Here is a 25,785-nt window from a genome sequence, read left to right on the forward strand (position 1 = left end):
TATGCAGAAACCAGGAAACTTCCTGTTCTAAGTGAATTAACCTGCACATCTTTCGTGCAGAGCTGTTGTATCCCCTGAAAGTCACTTCTTTATGCATCCTCATACTTTAGCAACATGACTGTAGCACAAGCTTGTTTATTCATCATCACATTTATCATTTAAACAGTTTTATTTCATTATGTCAAATACAGGAATTTCATGTACAGAAGCGCAACTGGGAACTAGAGAATGAAGTCGCTGTACAATATTTACACATCAAAACAACAGAATTGCTCTGCAAGAATATCCTCAAAGAGGTTAAATAAAGGAAATATCACTCAACAACTAACAGATAAAATGACTCACATTAAACACTGACATTAATGCTTTTGGATCATTTCACCTCACACTTCCTTTAAGAAAGTAGTGCTTTATTTTTTCATTCTTCGTCTTACAGGCATTAAATCTTCTCTCTCATTGTCTTTTGAAGAGTAAACATAACGCAGCGTAGTTTTAAATACATTTCCCCTCAGTCTCGACTGCTTTCTAACCGAGACAGGTCGAAACAAGAGACTATCACATAGTCTTTTTCAACCTCACTTCTGTCTCAGCAAAAAGCAAACAAGGAGCAAAGAAATTGCAGGTGGGCCATTTTATGTAAACCCTTTCAAACATTTTTCAAAAATAATAAGAGCAAACTATCCCATCTTAGGATGGTCATTTTTTAAAATTGTCCTTGTATAAATTATATAACCCATTGTTATCAATACATACTTTTAGACAGATTTTATTTGTGTGTGTGTGTCTGTGTGTGGGTGGGTGTGTGCGTTTCAATATTCAGTTAGTTCTTAAGAAGAATCTCCTCTGCAGTGCTGCTTTCATGACCTTATGGCCCCTTCACATTCACATAGTTTACTATCCTCAATCTTTCTATAGGTTTCTTGAACTCAAGAGGTACTTCAACATGGATTCAATAATAAAACAAATACTTTAAAAGTTAAACCTCTCACAAGTACACTAACGGTGGCTGTTCCCACTAGAACCATGGCACTACGAGCATCCGCAGAGTTTCAGGAATGTGATTCTTTTCTTTAACAATGTCTGGATGCCTCCACCTTTTTAATACTGCAGGTAGACGTTGTCAAGTTGATGGTTGGGGCTGTGGTCCTCCTTCAGGCCTTGGCACTAAGGCTCAGCAGTTCCATGAAGGAGTTAAAGAGGCTCTCCAGCCAGCCCTGGTTAGCCATGCACTGCTGCACCACCTCCTCCTGGCCAGGGTCCTCCGCCGCCTGCTCGATACTGTCCGTCTGGTTGGAAAACAACAGGTTATTTAGACATAGCACAGTAAGTGTAACGCAAACCTAAAAAAAAAAACGAAACAAGGAGAGCGACTGACGCAACACGGCTTAAGAGTGAAGGAGAACATTTTCATGTGTGTAAGTGACTGAAAAGGGGTAAATGTTAGGTTTCAACCTTCCCCAGATATTTTTTCATACATCACATTCCTAAAAAATCAGCCTACAGCCTCATTAGGATTATTTATCCTAATGAGGCACAGTCAATGGTCACAAACTGCTGGTGGGGAATGCCACATAACTGCCACATCCCTGGATGGATTCAGACCAGGGATGTTTGTTGCATGTCATAACCTCTCTCCCCACATTTCTTGTCACCCTCTTCAACATATGCTATATTATGAAGTTGTGACTCTTTTATATGTAACATCTAATCTGAAAGCTAATCCATACTATACTGTAGCTGTGGTATATAGAGTACCACAACCTGTGTGAGTGCAGAGTAAAACTAAAAAGTAAAAAAACAACAAAAAGTAACAAGTAAAAAAGCATTTCTGAACTCTGTAGATACTGTGCTTTGGATAATCTCCAGCATTCAGTGTTTTTGGAATAATTTGTCTGAGCAGGGGTCAATCACTCAGGAGCACTCTAAGCATAATAGCTGGTTAGAGGCACCTCCTAGTCAAAGTCATTGTTATTACAATGAATGCTACTGCATTGGGAGGTCATCACTGGTTCTTTCATGTTCCAGTATGGTGTATAACACCTGACTGTGGTGTGATGAATATGTTGCATTATCATCACATGCATGTGTAGAGTATGAACAGCAACGTTAATTTTCCACTGCCACTGCTCATGTTTTTACTCATTTTTCATCAGTTCTTTATCTACCACTAATGCTAATGCTGCTGTCACTGCTACTATCATTACTGCTATTACCATTACTGTTGATCATTTGCCAGAAATCAGGAAATAAACTTCTCAAAGTATGAAAGCTAAAATGTTCCCTGTATGGTTGCTCACAACTCCAACACAGATTATGTTGGTTGTGAGGACAACCATGTCACAATTGGGAGTAAAATATAATCAAGTAGGTAACTAGAATTAGAAAAGGTTTCACCCAACAACAAGAGGTGGAGTGGCACATCTGAAAAATGAGGTAAAAACTATTCCCATTTATATAATACCTCACACACAGAGGTAGCATCAATCAGGTTGTGGCCACCACCTGTGGCCAAAACATTAACTAAAAAAACATTTAAGCATGAATGCATTCAGCCTTACCTCCTTTTTGCAGTGCAGGAAGGTGTGATACTTATAGTGGTGAAGTGAATGATACAGACTGTAGATCCGACAAGTTTCAATTGAAAGCTTCAGATCCTGAAAAGAAAAAACAATATAACCTTATCCTAAATAATAAGGAACAACCTAAAACATTTTAATAATAGGTTTCAGCTGATTTTTACGTTTTTCTGTTAGATGATGTCTGATGATGTTAGATGACTCACTCTTGCTCATACTGTCTCAATGTTTTTTGAATCTGTCGAGCTTTGCAAGAGTAAGGGACTTTAACAGACAGTGGTGAAGAACACTTCACGATTATTAATTTCACCAGCAAAAAATTGTCACAGGTACAGTGTCAGGTACAGCATTACTTCACCATCCTCTACAAATGTCAACATCAAGTTCACCACCTGATAATGATGATTTCTTGTGGGCTCAGTAAGTTATCAGATCCACCTTGGTGAACATGTCCTAGATGTTGCTGTGTAGTATGTGTGTAGTGATTCTCCAAATCCACAGTTTGGCTCGTATCTAGGTTTTGCTTTGTTTTTGACCTGCACTGTGTACCGTCTCCTATGACCTCACACAGGGCTGCCCTACACCCTGAACTGTCCCTGAACACAGCACAATGGGGCAGCTGCTGACTAACCTAAAGCAGGTGCAAAGGGGGAAAGACAAGTGATAACAAGAAAAATCTGATTGGAATTTAGGGCTGTCAGGGAGCGGCTTATAATCCACCACAAGGTAAATAAGATGTCTGCAACAGGGTTGCTGCAGGTTGTGTAGTGACCCAAACTCTTAATATTTAGTACAATGTTTCATGTTGTGATTCCTTTTTTAAAAACAACTGTGATACAAGTCCATGGATGTGTCTGTCAGGTTCTGATCTTGGTTTCAGAACCTCTATTGTGAAGCCAAGACATAGTAGTACTTTATTTGATGCTGGGTAGTTGCTCTACTAAGATTGGCTTAGCTCAGTGACTGACCGAGGCCTGGGTGACAAAACAATAAAGATGATTATAGTGAAATGCAGCACTGTGAAAAAGCATATGACCCCTCCTAATATTTTTGATAGTCTTTTGTTTGCAGATTTGACACCGTTGAATGATTCAGATCAAACACCTGAGTAAATACAAAATCCAGTTTTTTAATGATTTAATTTATTAAGGGGAAAAAAGCTGTCCAAATCTGCCTGTGTGAAAAAGTAACCCCACCTCTTGCTAAATCATAAATTAACTATGATTAACCAGATTTTTTGGAAAGCTAAATTAAATTTCACTCGCCACACCCATATGATTAATGTCAGACATGTTGAATCCAGAAATCACTTAAATAGAAGTTGTCTGAAAAAGTGAAGCCCTGTGATCTAAAGAAAGTCAAGAACAAATGAGAAACAAAGTCACTGGCATGTATCAGACTGGATAGGGTTATACAGCCATTTGTAAGGTTGTGGGACCCAAGTGAACCATGGTGAGAGCCATTATTCACAAATGGAGACAAAGTTCAAAGGTGAAAGCCACTGCTGACTAAAAAGAACACAATTGTTCACCTCACATTTGCCAATAAACATCTTGAATATCCCCACGACTTTTCAGAAAATGTTCTGTGGACTGATGAGAGAAAAGCTGAATGTTTGGAAAATGTGAGCCTCATTACATCTGATGTAAACCTAACAACATTTTATGCCAACCATTCAAATATGGTTGTGGTAGCATGATGGGCTGGGGCTGCTTTAAAGCCTAATAACCCAATTATTGGGGGGCAATTACCTTTTCCACATGGGACAGCTTTTTTCCCCCATTTTGTATTTATTCGGGTTATCTTTAGATAATATTCTAATTTGTTTGATAATCCAAATCATTTAGGTGTGACAAATGTGCAAAAAATAAACAAAATAATCAATTAAACAAACAGGGCAAATAGTTTTTCATAGCACTGTAATAACAGTGTCCCACCAAACCAATAGTGGCTGGAATGGAATTACCATAACCTGACAGGTTGACACATACAGCACAGTGTAGCCGGATCAGCCGAAGAAAACCTTGGACACAGTGATAATAAACGTCATAGCCGATTTCACTGCAAATGACATAATTCCAAGAAGCAAAGTAAAAAAAGTTTAATTTCACTTAACTTATGCTTCTGTTATATGCTTCAAAGCATACTGAGACTGACAAAAATTAAAACACCATCATCATCCACATGAGTGTAGCCTCACAACCGGAGTCAGAAAGTCAATACTGTTGTTCTATATGAGGAATCACCTACCACAACAACACGTACAGTACTGGTTGTCAAGTTTTCCATGTTCTAAAAGCACAAACTGCTAAAATTCTCCAGCTACATTCGTACCACAAAATACAAATTTAACTCTTTTTTTTTAGCTTGTGAAGAACAAAAAGCTTGCAGTGAACTACCTTCATGTGAACCTAAAGAGAGGAACATTTTTCTTACATAGTTTGGGACTTTTTAATTATTCAAACTTTGGAGTGCACTTTTGCACAGAACAATGACAATGTACATTTGTCCTTAAATTTCTTGTTTTCAGGTGAAAACTGAAACTGCATGTTTAACGGCAGCAGCACCTGTAGCAATAAAGAGCTACTATAAGGAACCAGATATTGTACTAAGATCAACTTCAAAATAGGAGCACAGTGGTAGCCTAATGGTTCTCCTCATGTTTCCCGTTTGCCTCTCATTGTCAAGCTATCTGGTGAAGGCTAAAATGCCAAAGACATAACTTTAAAAAACAGAACCAGTCCTTTAAAACCACCATAACACCTTAATATTGAGGTGGACAGGGGTCAGCATCTGCACTCTGACCGGTCTGCAGCTATGCAGTTCTGTATGCAGCAACATTCAAACTAACAGGTGGTGTTAATGTGGCGGCTGATCGGTGAAGCATTTAATCTCCAAAGAAGAAACCTGCACTTCACCTACACATAGATCAAGACCTGACCTGACCCCTGAATAAGTAAAAGGCTCAGAGCTGTTACTGACAGTTAAGGACAGAGCTCGGGATACTGAGCTGTTAAGCTGTTAAGACACGCAACAACTGTTTGTACAACCGTAACCAGACCTGTGAATATTGCATCTGGGTGCATCTTGTATATACAGCAGGTGGTCACCAAAACTGCACTTGTTAGGCACACCCTGTGAGCATTTACCAGACTTATTTTCAAGTCAAGCAGAAAGAGTGATGTTACAGCCATGCTCCTTCTGACCTGCTGCTTAGGAATGCTCCTCTTGACCCGGTTGAGAGTTTTGCGATTGTAGCCCTCCCCGCCGAGGTGAACTTTGACAGCTCCAGATTCCAGAGGGTCAGCTGTCATTTTGGGGAATATATGTAAAGCTTCCTGAAGACAGGAAAAGCAAAATAAAGTCAAGAACATAAGATGCAGCTTGGGTTCAGTTTAAACTCACACAACACACTGGAAAAGGACTGGTGCCAAAAATCATCAGTTCTAACAGTCATTTGAAGAAGGGTGTGTGGGTTTACCTGGTGCTGAGCACTCATACTGACTCTCCTCAGCAGCCTCTTCTTCTGTTCACTGAGCAGGCTATCAATTTTCCTCATGGGTGGGAGGTACAACTCATCTGAGGAGTTAAAGTAGTACAACACTAATTTACATTCAAATCTAACTGTTTGATCACTGTCACTACCCGGTATAGCCATAGACCTGCATATGATTTTGCTTTCTTACTGCTTTACTATGGTCCTCGCTCCACCATGAAACAATAAGGTGATTTCCAATTAGGGGATATCCAATTAGCATACCCTAAGGCCATAACACTTAAAGAGTCATCCAGCACTGCTGACATCTCCTAGAAATAAATATAGGAAAGTGATCTCTACCCACTAAGTCTCTTTCCAAAATGTTCCACTCCACAGCTCTTGTTAAGGCTGCAAGTGCAGGACAAATGTAGCCATTTCAGATCTAGTGAGTGGGCTGTCATGAGTGTGAAATTCACCTGCCTAGATAACCTTGCTTATTATCTCCTCATGCTAGGATGGCATTCATGGTAAAAATGAATACATGTAATATTTGCCTAGGAAGTCCACACTTCAGTTATTATGCAATCAAAAGGCAAAGTTTTTGAAGAAGAAGCAGGCAGATTTACATGTGTGCCATTTTCCTTCTATTTCCTAATGATTAATTTAACTATACTCCAAGAAATACTCAATGACAGTCAATAATCATTTTGAGGAGATGCTCCAGTGTTCTTTTCTCTTCATGGTGTAGTTTTTTACTGGACCTTCCACTCACAGTATTTATTCTACAGTTCCTGAAACACGCTCCATTTAACTAATTGTGTGACTTCTTAAACCAACTGACTGCACCAGCTGCACCAGAAGTGATTTAAGCCTTTAAGCCTACCTTCTTTAAAGTAGGTGAATACCTACGCAATCACATATTTTACATTTTTGTCAAAAAACAAAAATGAAAAAAACTACAAAAGATATTTTCTCTGTACTTTTGTTTATAGCATGTGTTAGAAAAACTCCCAACATTCTCTAAACAGGGTTTGTTCACTGCTCACCATCAGTGTCCTCCAGAGCTTGGATCATGTCAGGGTCCAGCGCTGTGCTGACCAGCATCTCCACGTAGCTTCTGAACATCTCCCTCATGGCTCGGCTGTTGACTGCCCCCCACAAGGGCCCTGAAGCGTGGAGAAGCTGCACTCAGAGCCTGGACTGATGTCAGTAAATATGTGTGTACCAAACGCACGCAGGCACACACACACACACACACACACAAACACACACTCACAGAAGAGCTGACCTTCATCATCACTGGGTAGTGAGGAGTCGGACTCAGAGGAGGAGGACGGCACCTCCTTCAGCCACTTCTTCCTCTTCTTGGGTGGAGGCTCAGCGTTGTCCTTTGACGTCTTGGCTCTGGAGTGACGCTCCATCTTCTTCTCTCCTCCTCTCTTCTCCTCCTTCAGTCTCGCAAACGCCAGCGAGGCATCTCTCCTCTCTCGCTCCTCCCTGTCCCTTTTCTCTCTCTCCTTTTCGCTCTCCTTCTGTTCTCGCTCTTTCTGCTCTCTCTGTTTCTCTCTTCGCTCCTTCTCCTGTTTTTCCCTTTCTCTCCACTCCCTTTCTCTCTTTTCTCTCTCTTTATCCCTCAGCTCTCTTTCTTTTTGCTCTCTCTCCTGCCTCTCACTTTGCTCCCTCTCCTTTTTTTCCTTTTCTTTCTGCTCTCTCTTCTGTTTTTCCCTTTCTCTCTGCTCTCTCTCCAGTCTCTCCCTCTCTTTCCTTTGTCTTTCCTGTGCCTCTCTTTCCTTCCTTTCCCTCTCTTGCCTCTCCCTGTCTTTCCTCTCTCTTTCCTGTGCCTCTCTTTCTTTCCTTTCCCTCTCCTGTCTCTCTCTTTCTTTTCTTTCTCTTTCCTGTCTCTCCCTCTCTTTCCTCTCTCTATCCTGTTTCTCCTTCTCTCTCTGTTCCCTATTTCTTCTATCCCTCTCTTTCAGCTCCCTCTCTTTGTGCTCATTCTCCCTTCTTTCCCTCTCTTTTTGCTCCATCTCTCTTCTTTCATTCTCCCTCTCTTTCTCCCACTCAATTTCTTTCTCTATTTCTCTTCGCTCGCTCTCTCTGTCTTCTTTTTCTTTTCGTGCTCTCTCTCTCTGCTCCCTGTCCTGTTTCTCTTTCTGCTCCCTCTCCTCTTTCTCTCTCTTCTCTCTACCCTTATTTTCCTTTTCCACTTTCTCCCTGTGCTCCCTCTCTCTTTGCTCTTTTTCTCGTTCTCTCTGTTCCTTCAGCTCTCTTTCTTTCTGTCTCTCCTTGTCTCTGTCGTCTCTCTCCACTCGAGGTGGGGTCTGATTGTGAATGGTGGGCAGGTGTTTGGGTAGCGACTGGCGTCTGTCAGTCAGTTGAAAGAGAAAGACACAGTGTGAATTATGCTTCATGTCTGAAGGCCTGAGAAGCCAGATGTTTGTTCGATAGTTGCCGCCTTACCTCAGAGTCAGACCTGCTCTGTGCCACGGCTTCCGGGAGCACACTCTGACATAATCTTTTTTGTTGACGTTCTCCAAGAACTTCACATACAGACGCTGGTAGCGCATTTTGGCATCACCAAAGTAGCCAAGATACTGACAGAAGAGATATTTAGACAATGAATTACAATGTTGCAAAATGCATCATTGTACTGTGGAGAAATATTAAGAGATGAGAGTAAGCAAGATTTAAACACATGGTAGATGTTTAAGCAACATCAGACGTTTACTATCACCACCAGCAGCCAAAATCCCTGACACCTACAAATCTGATATTTCATTTCCTCATTTCCTTGTGGGCTTTACAGCAACAAAGTAACTCTACCACACAGAAAGTGTAGTAGAGCTGACTGTCAGCTTCAGCTCTAGTGATGCGTTCAGACTACACAGTATCGAGTGTATGTCACACGCGTTTTGAAAGTGCTCAGAGCTCAATAGCATTTAGTGTTCCAATTTGTTGGTGATTCTCAGATCCAAAGAAAAAAAAAAAACACAAAAAACAGCCAAGACAAGTATTTGAAGAACTTGAAAAACAATATAAAGACTGGTTTGAATCATGTGCACCTGCAGTTTAATTTCATATGGAACCTGTGGGAGTCTTGATATATGATCTGTCTCCTGGAAAACTTACATTACTGGTTGCACAGAACTGCCTTTGACCATCTTTGATTTCTGGGCTGAATTTCTGAAGCAATGCTTTCTGCACTCTCCAGATGGGTGGGGGCTCCCGGCCTGTCTGCAAGGCCATCTGGTGGCATACACAAACACAATGTCTAGCATTAGTATTAAAGTTTTTATTCACTTCATGCTTACTGGAAGAGGTGGGGTGGACTCACCTTAAGAGTTCCAATGTCCTCAGTTCGAACCACAAACTCGTCCCGTTCGCGGAAGATTCCCTCACCCCCACTCTCGCTGTCCTCCTCCTCACTCTCCCCAGCAATGGCGGCATCAGCCTGTTTCTTTGCAAGGTGGAGAGAGGTAAGACGCTGGGATGCCGGGGCCTCCTCCGGGGTTGGAGGTGATGGTGGTGGAGAAGATGATGAAGAGGGTGAGGAGGAGGAGGGTGAAGACGGGGAAGGCTGCCCAGCTTCAGGTTCTTGGTCTTGATCAGAGGATGATGGGGGAGGCGTGGTGGATGGAGGGGGGATTGACTGGCCTAGGGGAAGGCTAGAGAGGGGTGAGGATGGGACAACCGGAGGGGAAGTTGACGGGGGTGGGGAGGTGCCTGCACTTGGAGCTGGTTGGTAGGAGAGCAGCGGCTGCTGATCTGAGGGAGGATAAGCTACATTCACCTCTTGCTGCTGGATCGGCAGTGGGGAGGGTACAGGGAGAGAAGGGGGAGGGAGAGGCGATGGGGAGGAGTAGGTGGGTGGTGATGGGGAGATGGACAGTGATGGGGAAGGTGCAGGAGCAAGCACAGATCCTGATGGAGAACCTGAAAAACAGAGTAGGGATAGGAAATGATGTATATTAATCCATAACACAACAGTTACAGGCCAGCAACAGACTGCAGACAGCAGTGTTTCTATCTGATTGACAACTGTTTTCACAACCTGACCAAGTATTCAGCAGAATTTTCAGCTTGGTTCTTACTGAAAAACGGTGCTTTTCCAACTGGGCTTAGTTTGGCCCACAGGAAAACTTGCACAAGCTGGCCAACCAGAACAGAGTGAGATAAGAGCCTTAAAGACACAGAAACTCAAACAAACCTTTTAGTCCTGAGGCCAGTGGAGCTGGCATTACAACATGTATTTGCACTTTTTTAATGTGACTACATCATTTCTTACATAACCTTTTATCGGTGGAGTAATAAAATAGAAACCCTACATTAATCATAGTATGGCAACTTTACATAAAATTAAGTCAAAATTCATTCACTGGCTTGAGAGTTTTCTAATGGTTTAGTTGACGTTGAAGTTGACATATCATCATGTGGCAAAAATGTATGTCAGAGTCAGAAGCTTTTAACTCCTCCTTACATTTTGAGCTGTCTGCTATTCCACAAAGCCTTGAGAAGAGATTCTCTCATGTTCAGCGTGAGTAATAGGTGTACTGATGAGAAATGTGTGGGATGTGAAACATAACAGCAGCGTGATGAAGGTTTTAAACAGTATGAGTCAGCAACCTGGATAGTTCCAGTGTCACCTGTCACATTATGGCAGGTGAACAAACTCCACGACGACTCAGCCACATCTTTTGCCATGACTATGATATCAGGAAAGCTAGTGAGTGAAGTTAAGAAAATCACTATATATTCCTTTTCAGACTTTAGAGGAGAGAAGTTTCCTAGTTAAGAACATTTGCTTGTTACAGATTGTTTTAGAGAAAAGGTAAAAGACAGATAGTAGAGAACAGTCACATGAACAAGCACATACTGTCCATTACCTTCAGCCTTTGGAACCTCCAAATTCTGCATTTCAGACACCCTCTCTTCCTGCTCTCCCTCCAGATCTTGCAGGGCGCTTTGCTGCAGATTCTGTGGATCTCTCATTATTTTTTGTCCATTGTCGTCAGTCTCCCGTCCTTCCTCCTCCTCCTCCTCCTCCTCCTCTTCCTCTTCTCCTCTTTGCACAGCCTCCCTTTCCTCTGCTTTTTCTCTATTTGACCGTGGTGAGACAAAGTTTTCTTCGTCCTTGTCCTGTGTATGATGCTGAGAATAAGTGAGTGCATCCTCTTTTCCATTCTCAATACTGGGAATGAGAGGGGGCATGGCAGGGAGTGGGGGACTGAGTGGCGGCTCTTGAGGGGTAGGTGGGGACAGAGTGGGTGGGGCCTTAACCATGGCAGAAGCCATAGCAGCAGCCAGAGAGTGTGGGGTGTCATAGAGGGCAGAAATGGCAGATGAGATGCTCTTCTGTAGGTCCTGGTTCTTACTCACAGAGTCCTCCTCGTCAGAGGAGAAGGAAGGCAGCGTCTCCAGGTTCCTTTTCAGTTCCTCATCCAGAGGCTTACAGGGACTCGGGCAGCTGCTAAGAGCTAGATCTGCGCCTTCACCCTGCCCTCCCTCGCTAAATGTTCCCACAGGCTGCTGTGGAGGAGTTGGTGGCAGGGAAGGAGGAGGTGGGGATAAGGGCCGGATTCCTCCCTTCAGAGAGGAGCAGGGGTTTAGAGCGTCCTGCTCATATCCATCATGTCCTGCTTCAAGGTCTGATTGTTTTTTACCTGTCTTCAGGAAGTCCAAAAAAGAGGCCATGAAGCCAGGTTTAAAGTCGAATGCCTTCTCATCAGCCTGCAAAAGAGCAGAATCTCATTACTAATGTGTGCTTTATGTTGTAACTCCTCTGTAAACTGCAAAATCTGTTTTAGTTCAACTGCTAATTTAATGACAGCTTAACAAGATGTTACTATACCTCAACCCATTGGTAAACTTTATTCTATTTACACATCCAGCAAATTCAAAGCATGTACGAATAATGATAAATAATTCCAATAACCCTTCTCTTTGGTTTGGTCTCACTCTACTACCAAGAAAAATATCTGTCCCTTAACTAGTCTCTGACTTTGTGTGTGTACTGTGTACAGCAGGATTTGCTGAGCAAAACTGCACAGTTGCTGATCTTTCTCTGTCATCATTTTGTTGTAAACATTAATTTGACTCATTAATTTGTAATAGTGTCGTTTATTTTAGAAATATGTTCTAGCATGTTGGCAGAAAAAATGTTACATACGATCCCACTATAATATTCAAAATGAATCAGAGTTTGTAGAAAACCTTCAAATATTTCCAATAGCAATTTGTTAATGGAATTGATATATAAAACATAAAAAGTTTTGAAATCATTTTCTGAAAATCTAAATCAATGGAAACACAAAAACATGACCACAAGTTGTGCTGCTGTTAGGAGACCAGTGAAATTATACAATGTATATAAATTTATACCACATTGATAAGTCACAGCAAAAGATTCTGCATTGCAAAGATAAAATATATTAATTTTATTCATCTCAAATGTCACTTTAAGCAGCTAAGGAACAAGAACTGTATGCCAAGCTATAGGTAATGAAGATAAACAGACAGCAGGTGGCAGCAAGTGTCCTGCACTGAAATATATAGTAACCGTGGCAACAGCTGCCGTGGTAACAGCCATTGCTTTCCTCTCTCTTTTGTCAGTCAGAAAGAGCTGGCTGTCAGTCAACTATAACCTCCTTCTCTCCCAACATCAGATCACAAAACATGATTGAAAATTTAAATACTGACTTTCTCTCACACGAGACAGCAGTATCCCTTTCATCTATTTTGAACAAATACCTGGGAACAGATGCTACCTTTTCATGCTATCATGCACTGGCTTGAATGTCTATAGGCCCATGAGGTGTGAGGAAGGTAAAGAATGTACTGCTCTCTCTACCAGAGGCTTGAGTTTGAATAGATGAGGTATGAATAATATATGAAGCTCCTGGCTTTGCTCATTTTTTTAGCTGGTCTGAAACAACTTACTGAGCTGGAGAGTTTCTGCATAGCAGCCCAGGCTTCGGGATTTAGTGGATCATCGATTTCTTTCTTCCACGTCATCTGTGTTATCATAAAAAAAAAAAAACAGCTTTCAAATTATGGTATGTCTGTCAAGATATAAGGATACTACATTTGTCATTTCATTCAGTAAAGCCACATGCCAATGATCTTAGAAATTTCATGGTGACAGAAGCATACAATACATTTATCCCAGTGTAGGTGGATATTTAAGATAAAGAACATGCATGCAGTGTCATCTACTAAAATATAACCTTTCATATCAAATTAACTAAAGTCAACTATATGACAAGTGAACACTCAGTGATACGTGGTTAGATCTGATTATGTTCTCCAGGATCTATACTGCCTTTTACCTTAAGTCAAGTACTAAATGCTAAAAATGAGGTGTTTGGCCCTTGGAAACTCCTTGACTGCTTCGGTTGCACTTTATTAAATGTAATTACCCTGTTGCATTGTTCTAAAATGATACTGCAGAGTTTTGTACAGGGCTGGGTCCTACAGCGTCCAACATCATTAAAGCTGAGTCAGCACTTTGCCGTCAGTCCCTGATTATTGTCAAACCCAATGTGTAGGAACACAGAGCATTCACAATGAGAGGATATCTTCAAATACAGACTTACTGAAGTGTACTGGGTACTGGATCTGAAAACCTACAAACACACTGGCTGCGCATATACACGTCTCTGTACTCTTTTCTTTTCACACCAATGTGATATACAAGGTTTAAGGTCCTCTGCAGTCCTTTGTATTTATAGCTCCTTGTAGAAGGTAAGATGTAAGCAGCCTACATGTTACTACAGGATTACAAAGAAAGATCAACAAGACTCTTGTGATAACATGGGCTTTGATTATTCAAACTCACATTAATTAATTAATCAATTTTTTTTTTTTTTACATTTTTCAGTCAAACAATTTCAACATTTTCTTTGTGATTGTGATCCTGCCTTTCCCCAGTGAAAACACTCCCCCTCAAGCTTCTACGTATCATTTGACAGCAAAGATGAGAAAACTCTCAGCTTGTGTCACACATCGCAGAGTGCTAGTCCACTCAAATTTGCACATTAAAACCTGCATTAAATTCATATTACTGTCAGTAGACTAGATTTGAACTCAATGGCAGTGTATATGGAGACAACAGCACTTGTCTCAATTGGAAGACAACCAGGCTGTAACACTCCCAGTCTGCTAGACTGGTTAGTTAGCCAAGTGCTGAATCATCTAAGGTAAACTACAGAGGACTGATCAGTAATGCATCTGTTTTTGTGAAGCTTCTCATCTGTGTTCTGTACCTCCCCAGCTTTCTCCTGATGATCCACCATCTTGTCTTGCATCTGGTTCAGCTCATTCCTGCTGATATCCATAGCAGTGCTTGGACCAGGACTCAGGCCCAGAGATGGTGCAGACCCCACTGATCCATCAGACAGGACTGGCTCTGTGCTGGACAGTGAGTCTGTCCTCAGTAGGGATTCTGATGGAGGCATGGTCGGAATGGGTAGCTTGATCTAAGAGAAACACAGTTTGGACTAAGGTATCAGGGATTTCACCATAATACTGTACACAGTAAAAATAGTTTTGTAGAATAGATTGTAGCAGAATGCATAAGATATCTGGAGCATAACTTACAAATGGGGACTGCATTAAACCCCCCAGGCTGGTTTCATGGAGATATATTATTGAAGTATATAATAGAAAGCATTCACGTTTAGTTTTTTGTTCAGTGTTGCTCTTAGACACATAATTGGTGGTCAGAACTGCAAATGGTGTGGGCAGACTCAAGACTGAGCAGCAGGAGTGTATATATATATATACACACACACACACATATATATATATATACACACACACACACTGTATTGACTGAGAGTGACTACAGCGAGTCTCTGTTTGCGGATTAAAACAAGGAAGAAGGTGAATGCCTCTTGCACTTTTAGCTATTTATTTAATTGAATATAATTTCACATTTAATCCCTAAAATGTAGAAAAATATTTTAGTAACAAAACATCTTAAGTATTAATAAAGTCTTGTGGGCCTCGTGTGTTGTGGTTTTAGTATTGATTTCAGAACTGCTACACCACTACATCAAGATCACTACATAAAACTGAAGAAGCTACTTGGATGAGTAGTAAAACGTTTTGACCTAACAACATGAAGTCCAATTACTCAACTTCCATATAACTTCACCTGGATGACTGACCAACATGCCATTACATAAAATACAAACAAACTCAACATCTGTCAATTAGTGATTCACCCATCGGTGTAGGTAGGGAGTATATTAAAGTCCTACTCTAAGCTATGACAGTTTTTATTCCAAACATAAAACATTTCTAGAATTGATTTTATGAATCTTGATATGCGCAGGTCCAGCTTATCCCCCATTACCTTGATTGGTCTGACAGGTTCTTGTTGCAGCTGTTGGGATGGTTGCTGTTGCTGTTGATGGTGATGCAGTTGATGATGTGGTTGGTGGTGTGAACAGGATACATGCTGCTGCGGCTGCTGACCCAGGTGATGCTGTTGTTGTGGTGCTTGATGGTGGTCTGTCTGGTGTCCGTGATGTGGGTTTGGATGCTGCTGGAGATGTTGCTGTTGGCTAAACTGTTGTTGTTGATGCTGCTGCTGATGATATGGGAAACTTTGTGCTTTATTCATATCTCGATGCATTTCCACAAGCCCTTCCTCCCTCCTGCCTCGCCCTCTACCTCGCCCACGACCCCTCCTACTTTCTCCAGCTACCGATCCCATCATTCCTCTACAGTAAGGAGGCTCTGGAAGAGGACGTATGCGTGGTCTACCACGGGGGCGAGGAGGGCCTTCACGTTTTGGTTTGGTTGGTTTCCTGCCTCTTTTCTTAGGGCCATCACGGGCGAGAAGTTGTGGAGGGTGTCCAAGAGAAGAGTAGCTAGAGGAGTGGCAGAAGTCCATGTCACCCATCAGGGGACTGAGCCCAGTTACTCCTGATGCTCCACCAGTCTTCCGGCAACTTGATACCAAGTCAGGGAGAAGGTCAGGGAGGCGCCGACTGTTGAGGCGAATATCAGCTGGAACATCAGCTTTATCCTCATCATCTTCAAATTCATACTCTTGCGCATAGTTTTTCTTTGTTTGAGGCTGTGGCTCACGCCGCTGTTTGAGCAAGTGAAATGAGCTGGTCTTCAGCAATTTCTTGGGTCGTGAGGAACAGAAGATAGGTGAGGTCAGACCAGTAGTGCTTGAATTTCCACCCACTCCTATCACTCCCAACATCTTGTTGACTGAGCCATCTCCTTGAACTGTTGAACTCATTCCCATTGTAGGAGTTTGGGACTGGATTAGACCAAGCTGGTCAGTATTGACAGTGGAAGGAATATCATGAGATTTCATAGAGTCAAGGTCTAAGGGCAGATCGCCATTTCCTGTTCCAGCAAGGTTGTGGCAGTACTGTACATAGCCTCGATCACTGTGATGACCAACCATATCATAGCCCTCTCCTGGACCTCCTGCTTTTAAAGTCTCCAAACCGTCTTGCCCATCCCTATGACCTTGGGACAGGCTTTCTTGAGTACCCTGTCCTGCACCAGAATCTTCAGCACAACTCGACTTGTACTCAGATGAACAAAACATATCCTCCATCTCAGGAAAAAAAGAACGGTCTTCATCATGGAGGAGGGAGTCTGGAAAGCACATGGATGTTAGAGGTGCAAACCGCTGTTGCTGAGCTTGATTCTGTCCTACTTTGCCTGCTGGGCTCACTGTGTCAAACTGGTGTTGTTTGAGCTGGTCTAACTGGGAGTGTGACAACTGGGTTTCAGGCTCTCTTGGCTGAGGCTGTTGCTGGGGAGTCCCCATATTTGCTGCCATTCGGTGGGAGTGTGGGTGAGCTAACTGAGAGTGTGACAATTGATGGTGGACGTGTGCTTGCTGTTGGTGGTGGGCATGGGGGTGGGCATGGGGGTGGGCATGGGCCTGAGGCTGGTTGAGGTGGTGTAAATGTGAGGGGGTGGACAAGCCTAATTCTGGTTCAGAGAGGAAGTCATGGAGATCTGAAGCTGTTTGTTGAGGAAGGTGGTGAGGTGTAAGTCTTTGCTGCTGCTGTCTATGTCGGTCTCCACCACTTCCCTCCCCACCTGTAACAGCCACCCCAACCCCAGTTCTTTCGAGAACTCCTGCACTGTCTCTGTTTGCCCGGGAAAGAGATTGATCAAGCATTTCCAGCGGTGACACTGGGTTATGACTTGCTCTGGTTTGATCTCTTGGCTGGGTGCCAAGGCTGTAGTGAGTATCTATACCCTGTGTCTGGAGCTGGAGTTGCAATTGTGAGGTCTGGTTCTGCGGGTGAGATTCCACCCCAACAGGCGCTGCTCCTCCAGCTGACCCAATCATAGCCTGCTGGCTTAAAGTATGCTGCTGTTGCTGTGGAGGGGCTTGCTGTGGGTCCATCTTAGTGCGGGTGGTATGGGAAAGGACAGATTGTAGCATGTGAGTTTGATTGGGAGGGTCTGTAGGGGAATCCATCAGGGTGAGCGGGACCTGGTTTTGTCGAGCCTGCTGCACATCTGGTGTGTCACACAAGTATGCACTATCATTTGCATCTGAAGGCTTCTTTAACTCCATGTGAGGATGGCTATGTGAGTGGGAATGGGAAAGGGTATGCTGAGAATGCTGAGCGTGTTGGGAGATTTGGTGAGGATGTTGCTGAGACAGTGAGGACACATTTGAGGTGTGATGGGAATGTTGAGAGTGTGAGTGCTGTGTGTAGGGGTCCCCTCTTCCATAATGGACGACAGAGCCCAGAGAGTCATGCTGCTGTTGATGAGAATGGGAATGAGAGTCTGTGACTCCTCCTATGCCTCCAGCAGTGGACTTTGATATGGTCATCTCTGAGTTGGTTTGCTGTTGTTTCTTCTGTGATATTTCCAGCTGGGTGTTTAAGCCACTTGATGCATCGCCAGTTACCATTCCAGGACCTGAACTGCTGGACGTGTTATTAGTACGAATGACACTCTGAAGGTGGTAGCGCTCTTCTGAGATCTTGTTAATGTCATAGGCCACTGCTTTGCTTTCCCCATCTCTAGCCTGTGGGAGTGGCTGTGGTAGTTGCTGAGGAGGTGGGTGATGCTGGGAAGAATGGGGAGTGGAGCTTTGGGCATGAAGTAAGTGATGGATGAGGAAATCATCATCATCCTCTTCCTCATCTTGGGATCTCTCAACTCCCAGCATATTATCTGTTTTTGGCTTAGGAGGTGTTGAGTGGTAGGGCTGGCTCTGTGCTTGCCGTGTATCAGGGAAACCTTGTTGTGAGGACATAAAAGACGGAGAGAGGATAGAGGACAAATATTTGGAGGCCCCTGAGCCTCCAGGGGACTGTGCAGTGTGAGCAGCTGCAGGTGAGTGCAATCCAGGGCGGCTGATAGTAGAATTGATGGAGGGCGAAGGACTGGACTCGGGCAGGTGGTAAGAGGTGCTGCCTCCATTACCTGCACCAGCAGCTCCACTCCCTGATCCTGCAGATCCAACTCCACTGCCAAGTGCAGAAGCTCCTGGAATGGATCCACTTCCTGTTGATACTCCAGCACTCCCGTAACCTAAGGAAGGACTTTCTGCTCTTCTGAGAGAACCTGAGCCAAAACTCGAGTCACCAAAGACTATCTCTGGAGCAAAAGAACGCCCACCTGTGCCTATACCAGTGAAGGCCTTTCCTCCAGTGCCCCCTGCTCCAGAGCTCAGGTCTTGGGCATGAGGTGAGTTGAAGCCTCCGTAAGATTGAGCCATGTGAGTTGGTGGAGGTTGGTTGGGGGAGTAGGACTGGGAAAGTTGCTGCGAAGGAGTCTGTTCTTGTAAACCTGTGCTAGAACTAGCCACAGATGGAGAGCCATAGGTGGAGAGGCATTGTTTGGGAGCTGGCTGAACAAGGGCAGATGACACCACTGGTAGAGAAGGTGGTGCTGGTGCTGACTGAGGTGGGGGTTGTTGACGAGAGGGAGCAGACAAAGAAGCAGTGTTTGTCTTGGAGCTAGAGGAGGATAAAGAGGAAGTGGAGGAGGCTGATGGTGGAGTGTGTGGGGTACGAGAAGAGGATGATGCTGAACCTGAAGAGGAGTAGCCGCTACTGGAGCTGGAATTCTTGGCTCCCTTAGTACCAGATGAAGAAGAGGCTGAGGAATTTGAGGACGAGGACGTATAGGGAGTTTGGATGATTGGTCGATATGACTGGGATTCCATTCGTTGTGAGGGCTTTGGTTCAGAGGATGGGCTCTGCTCCCCCAGGGGACTACAAGCCACTCCAGCATGCCGGTGGTGGCTTGCTATCTGCTGGTAACCAGATGACCCACCACAACTGACATACTGTTGTAAGGGGAGTGCTGCAGACTGGGCTGGCGATGAGCGCTGGTAATGTTTAATCACACTGTCCTGTCGGGAAACTGTTCTCTCCGGCGGAGGCGGGGGCTGAGAAGGGGCCGTAGGTGGTAGGGCTGTTGCTGAAGAGAACATGGAGGCATTGTAGAGCTGGGAGGACTGGTTGTGGAGCTGGGAGGACAATAGGTTAAATTGGGGAGGGGGTAGGTGACAACTGGAGGACGTGGAAGGGCCTTGGGTATGAGGAGGGGCTGGGGGTTCCTGGGAGCTTCGATAGGTGGCACCCTGGGAAGACAGCAAGCGATCAAAGCCCAGGCTGGACTGGGAGGGAGTTTTAATATGCAGCAGGGGGTCATGGGGCGATAGCAAACCATTAGAAGTTGGACTAAATGTAGGTGCATCCTGTAGGGATAATGATGGAGTGAAGGATCGTCCGGAAAAGGAGGCAGGATGCTGGTATGCAGAAAGGGCCGAAGAGGAGGGGAAGGCGCTGGAACTCGGAAGAGCCCCTGAAATAAAGAGGTCCGGTGGAGCCGGTGTATGCATTGCTAGAGGACACATGAGCAGAGTTGGTCAACGCAAGTCACTATTTAAATTCAACAAAATAAAAATTATATCGTTTTTTTCAAATATCTTTTGATATTTGTGCAAATTATATAAATTAAATTGTTTGGCAAGTCAAATTATTACTCATTATTTACAAATAACACTTCTAGAATAGTAACAAGAACTAACAACAAATGAACAGTTTTTTGTAGTAGTAGTAGTACTTGTAGTGTAGTGGCTGACACTCACCAGTCTGCCAAGAGGGAGTGCGAAACTGGGAGAGGAGGGAAGAAGCAGAGGGTGGGGGCTGTGAACCCCGGGACTCTAGTGCTGAAATCAGATTCATGACGGAGGGATCAGGACCAGAAGGGCTGGCATGGTGAAGGCTGGCATCAAACAGCCCTGACAGGCCTAGCAACAAACCACAACAATTACTTAATTTATACAAATCATTAATAATATCATAGTATAAACAATTCAATAAATTGTCTTTCCTTCAAATATTTATTTCTATTTTTTTGTGATTCAACACTGAACCTTAAAGAATATTAAGTTATCTCCTCTCTTTACAAATGAGCTGTTTATCAATATTATCAAAATAAAAATGTTGTCAATTAAGATTGACTTATAAATGTAATGAAAGTTAAAGTTATCAATAACAAAATAAATCTGCAACAAATGTAATAATTTAACCTGTGGATTATTTAAGTAGCATCATAGCAGTAAGGCCTAAAGAATATAAATCAAATAGTAGTTGTATTGTTAAAGATGAGAAAATGAAAGTAGGTGCAACAGGTGCACCTCTTTGTTACACTGCAATATGAGATAATGTATGAAAACTGCAACACAGTTCAGGTGTTTGCATCACCTGTTCTTAACATAGGACGTATTATGAAACAATGCACCTGAACAACTGAGAAAACATATGTAATAATTATAAATAGTGATTTGATTTGATAGATTTTTGACTTTGGCATCTGCTAATGAAAGCATGACTTGGTGCAGACAGTTCAATACAGACATTAATGTTAAAACATGAAGAGTTCAAAAACAAAAATAGTAAATACAAATCTCACAGTCAGAGTGAATATGAACTCTGGTGTGAAAGTACCGTTAAAAAAATCCTCCAAAAGGAGACAAAGTCAATATTACTGTCCAAGTATCAATTGCAGAATACTGTACATAGAAAGTAATACAATATTTGTAGATGTGTATTTCCACAAAAATATCCAGTGAAACCTTACCAAGCGTCCGTCCAGCAGCACCCCAAGCCCCACCTTGTCTGGAGCTTCCTGGGTGGTGGTTGGTCGCATAGCCCTGGAGAGGGTGAGGGGTGCCATAGGCTTGCCGGTGGAGCAACTCTGAGTCTGGGTGAGACGATCTGGAGCTCCCGTAAACAAGGCTGAGGAAAACACAGTCAACAACAGTCCGCTGTGTTACTGTACAGGGAAGGTCTTACAGTTTAGCTGTCCATTTGGCTGTTTAGGGCATCCACACTCCCCTCTCATTGTCCATCCACTATGTCCACTACTAAATTCTCTTTATTTCACTTTAACCGTTCTTTTTTATATTTTATAAGTATCCAAAAACTACAGCTGGCTGACCCTGACATTGCTACTACTATGCTATGTACGTGTAATATGTGTAATGTGACGTTACCTTGCAGCTTATACATGCAGACCAACCTGAATGCCTCAGCCAACTCTGGTACAAAGATCCCTTCCACAGGTCACATGACAAAAAAAAATCTTCAACATATGTATCAAAGGAGTGCTCAGTTTATCTAATTGGCCAGATTTGTTGTTATTGACAGATGAGACTGTCCACTACTTCAACACAACCTGTATGATCAGCTTTTCTTGCTTAAGACATGAATTAGGCTAGGGTAGAAAAAACAGAGGAGCAGCCAAAGCAGCGTCTGAAAGCTTCAAATTGGACTGTTCCTCTGGATATGTTATTGAATCAGAGAAACAGCAACTTCAAAACTAGATGCTATGTGAACCCTGTGTGCTTGATTGTCGTGCTAAATGGCTGGTAACACATCTTTACCAATGCTAAGTCCACTTTTTCAGATCTTTTCACACAGTTCTCTTATATCCAGAATAGCACATGTAGTTATGCAACCCAACCACTTCATACACATATACAACATCAGCTGTGTACTGTAAAAGCTCCTCAGTGTTTGTTTGTTTGGTTTTTGTTGCATACGCTAAACCAATATTGAAACAAAAATAATGCATTGCTTTTATGGAAGTCAAGGCTTAACAATATTTAACAGAAATGAACCAGAAATGCTGAAATATGCTGCAGTACTTTAGTGTGCTACACAATAAATAGGAAACAGAAAAAACTGCAGTGCGTTACCTTTGTACTATACGGTACATACATGTAGCTGCCATATAGCTAATGATTTATGATCAACCCACTCCATAAGAGCTTGTGCATGAAATATACAACAGCAGGATCATTAGCTAGAACTGTAATCAAATCTTTTTTACAGTAACATATTTTAAGTGGCAGCCGTGAGTCTAACGCAATCAGAACGTTTGGATAACTGAAGGACAGATAGCAAATTAGCAAACTTTAAAAATAACTTAATACTGTAATGACTTGCCAGGCTGAGGATGAGTATAAGCAGAATTTGCGGCTCTTGGAAGAAATGGCTAAAGCAAAGCAATTAAAAGTTATCCACCGTTCACAGACAAAGCAGACTGCTGTGTGAAGATCAAAAGTCAGATTCATGATACAGAAATGAATTCAGATTTTTAATGTGGAACGCCTGCATCTCTTTCATATCTATGCTACAGCTGTTACACTGAGACAGAGACGTTGACACATGCCTTCTTACACAAATTCATTCAGTTGTTTTTGCTTGATATGCAGAGCGCTGCAATTGTCATGTTAGCGTTTGACATTCACTCACTCTGTTCTTATTTCACTTATTATTTGCTGCTGCAATGACCCAGTTTCCTTACAATACCCCTTGCAGGAGAACATGAAGGGACAAAGCCCATTTTCAGACTTATTTTAAAATGCAGTGTCTTCACTGACCACTAAATATAAGCTAATTAAGAGTTTGATGCTGTGACACACGCAAAACTTTAGGACAGAGATAAAATAGGAATGAAAACTTCAAAATCTCTAAGTAAAATTATTCTGGATGATTCTAGAATGAGCAGTTTTTTTTTTGTTTGTTTTTTTTATTTATTTATTTATTTATTTTTTTAAAGGTGAGGATATCATATCATAAATCAATTAAAAAGAAAAATCCACCAAAGCCTCAGTCTTTGTACACAAACCTGCAACATGGCTCATCACTTTGTGGAGAAAAGGAGAAGGTCAGAAACAACTTTTAAATGTTCGAGAGTTTTGAGCCCTCAGGCAGCAGTGCATGTGAAACTGTCATGCTACCATGATGAATACAGCCACATGGGCTCAGGAGTGCTTTGCAAAATCATGGTCAGATGTACTAAAAGATGGTGGAAACATGTTCTGTGGTCAGATGAGTTGACATTGCTGGCTTGGTTAAAGGAACAAATGTCATTGGGTTTTTATAGGGATGCATCAGGCCCCATGGTATGGGTGGCTTGCATAGCTTGTATGTGAATGTACCATTGACATGGAGGAGTTTATTGGGATTTTAAAGAGACATATGAAAGCGATGTCTTTTCCCAGGAAGTCAGCAGATATTTGAGCAGGACTATGTCAAGCTTCTGCTTGACTGACCTGCCTGCCGTCCACATCTGTCTCCTATTGAAGATGTACAGCTCATCATGAATAGGAGACTGCTGTTAAGCAGATGAAGGCTTCCATCCAGAAATAATGGACAGATATTCCACCTGTAAGGCTGAAACATGTAGTATCCTCAGTTCCCAAATGATTACACGTGAAGGTGATGTTGGAGCGCCCTGTGGCTCAGTGGTTCCAGCGCAGCATCTTTAGTTCGAGTCTGGCTGGGGACCTTTGCTGTATGATGTGGTTGTCAAGGCGACCGCTAACGTGGAGCCTAGCTAACGGCAGCTAGCTGACATTAGCATGACTGGAGGCCGCGCTTCATTCCAACACACAACAACACGGGCGCATACGACAGGGGGGGGACAACGGTGTGAGAACAGACACGGAAAAACTGACATTTGACGTGGGCTAGCGTTGAAGACACGTCCCCTGTCTCGGTGGAGAACGAGCCTGTTGGCTAACGTTAGCTGTCAGTGACTGTTCGTTAACTTCATCAGCCTCACTGTTAATTAGCTTCCGCTCAGCGCGCGTCGCTCAGTCACGTGACGCTATTGTAAAGCGCTGTTTACTAATAATCGTGTTGGAGTTCATTCACAGCAGCACACACACACACACACACACACACACACACACACACACACTGTCTTTAGCTCCACCACCATCATGTTGAATCAACACTCTCATATAACACATGAATAAAACAGATCCTGTCTGGATCGATCACGTTAATTCACGAGTTGTTGATCTGTGTTTTATGGAATGCAGGGGTGGCTTGAGGGAGGGGGGGGGGGGGGGGTGAGGAGGTGTGTGTGTGTGTGTGTGTGTTAGTGTGTGTGAGGGGGGGGTGGGGGGCGCTTGTTTCCTCTCTGTGCAGAGCGCTGCTTTGATTTGCAGGCTCTGGCCAATTAGTACAGTACCAATCAAGCCTGCCACCCACCCTGGCAGAGTCCCTGTCAGTGCTGTTGGGTCCAAATCAAGACAAAGCTGCAGCGGAGACAATGCAGAGCTGCAGCCCACATGGAATCTTTCATTTGTGAAATGACAGACTCCCAGCAAACCCATCCCCCTCCGTTTCTCCCCTCTCCTCTGTCTCCGTATCACTATTAACCTTCCATCGCATTCCATGCATTTTAGAGACAGTCTCTCCCAATACCCCCCCCCCCCCTCCACCCCGCCCCCTCCTCCTCCTCCTTCCCTCCACCCTCCCTCCTTCCCTTCCTCATGACAATACGGCTGGCTGTACCTGAGACTGGTGGCCGTGCAGCAGCCCCCGTGCAGCCTGCCTCAATGCAGCGGCGCAGGCAGCGCTGTGCCGCGGCATTGTTAGAGCCCCGGTGAGGCTCGCTGGCGGCTGGTGCACCCTCGCTGGCGTGCGAGCACCCCATGCTCTGACCGCCGACGCTTACCTTGCTTTGGTCGATCTGTCGTAACTCCATCCCGTCCCAGCCCCTAGATCTCCGAAGCCTGCAGCGGGATAATTCCTCTCCATGAAAGAAAGGGCTGGATGAAGATGGACAGATAGTGAGGGGGAGGGGAGGGAGGAATGTCTTCTCTTCTCTGTGCTCGCTCCTGTTTATTTCTCCGCTTGACGAGCCTGTAGACTGGGAGGAATAGAGGGAGGAGGAGAAGGAGCGAGAGGAGGAGGAGGCGGAGGGGGGGGGGGGTCACAGCAGCCAAGAGCACCTCCTCCCTCCTCTCCTCTCCACATATATTTCACTGTCTATTGTCTCCTGTGTTAAGCTGATGGGCCGTAGAACAGATGCTCCGCGTTCTTCAGCAGCTTTAACGGGAGAAGCGACGATCACACGGATCCAGCACCGACAGCTGCGCCGCCGCCGCTCGTTCCCTCCACAGCGCAGCTATTTCGCTCATTTTGTTCACAAGACGCCATTTTTAAGAGGAATGACTGGGCTGGCGTTCATCCTCTCCTTCCCTCCCTCGCTCACACACTCACACACACACACACACACACACACACGCACACACGCAGTTTGTCATGCACAGCGGAGCAGTGTGCAGCAGAGTCTGAGTCCATCCTCAGCTGGAATGAACCGCTGCGATTAGAGCTCAACACAAGAAGTTCCCGTCTGCAAAGAGGGATGTGCAGACATGCGGGTCATGAGTCCAGGTGTCGGCTCCAC

At 43.7% G+C, this 25,785-nt stretch overlaps 1 protein-coding gene across 1 annotated transcript; it reads right to left on the reverse strand.

Annotated features, from left to right (window-relative positions):
- Nucleotides 1–25,687, reverse strand: prr12b (proline rich 12b). The gene is made up of 18 exons (XM_026360260.1): nt 25,051–25,687; nt 21,154–21,311; nt 20,159–20,320; nt 15,410–19,911; nt 14,316–14,528; nt 12,991–13,065; nt 10,938–11,781; nt 9,389–9,987; nt 9,184–9,300; nt 8,515–8,648; nt 8,116–8,418; nt 7,896–8,058; nt 7,343–7,667; nt 7,101–7,220; nt 6,058–6,155; nt 5,783–5,914; nt 2,559–2,654; nt 1–1,286 (listed from the first exon to the last, which is right to left on the reverse strand). The coding sequence occupies exons 1-18, from the start codon at nt 25,131–25,133 to the stop codon at nt 1,152–1,154; spliced, it is 8,259 nt and encodes a 2,752-aa protein (XP_026216045.1). The 5' UTR covers nt 25,134–25,687; the 3' UTR covers nt 1–1,151.
- Nucleotides 25,688–25,785: the final 98 nt, after the last annotated feature.

Source organism: Anabas testudineus, chromosome 8 (genome assembly GCF_900324465.2).
Source record: "Anabas testudineus chromosome 8, fAnaTes1.2, whole genome shotgun sequence".
Taxonomy (NCBI): Eukaryota; Metazoa; Chordata; class Actinopteri; order Anabantiformes; family Anabantidae; genus Anabas; species Anabas testudineus.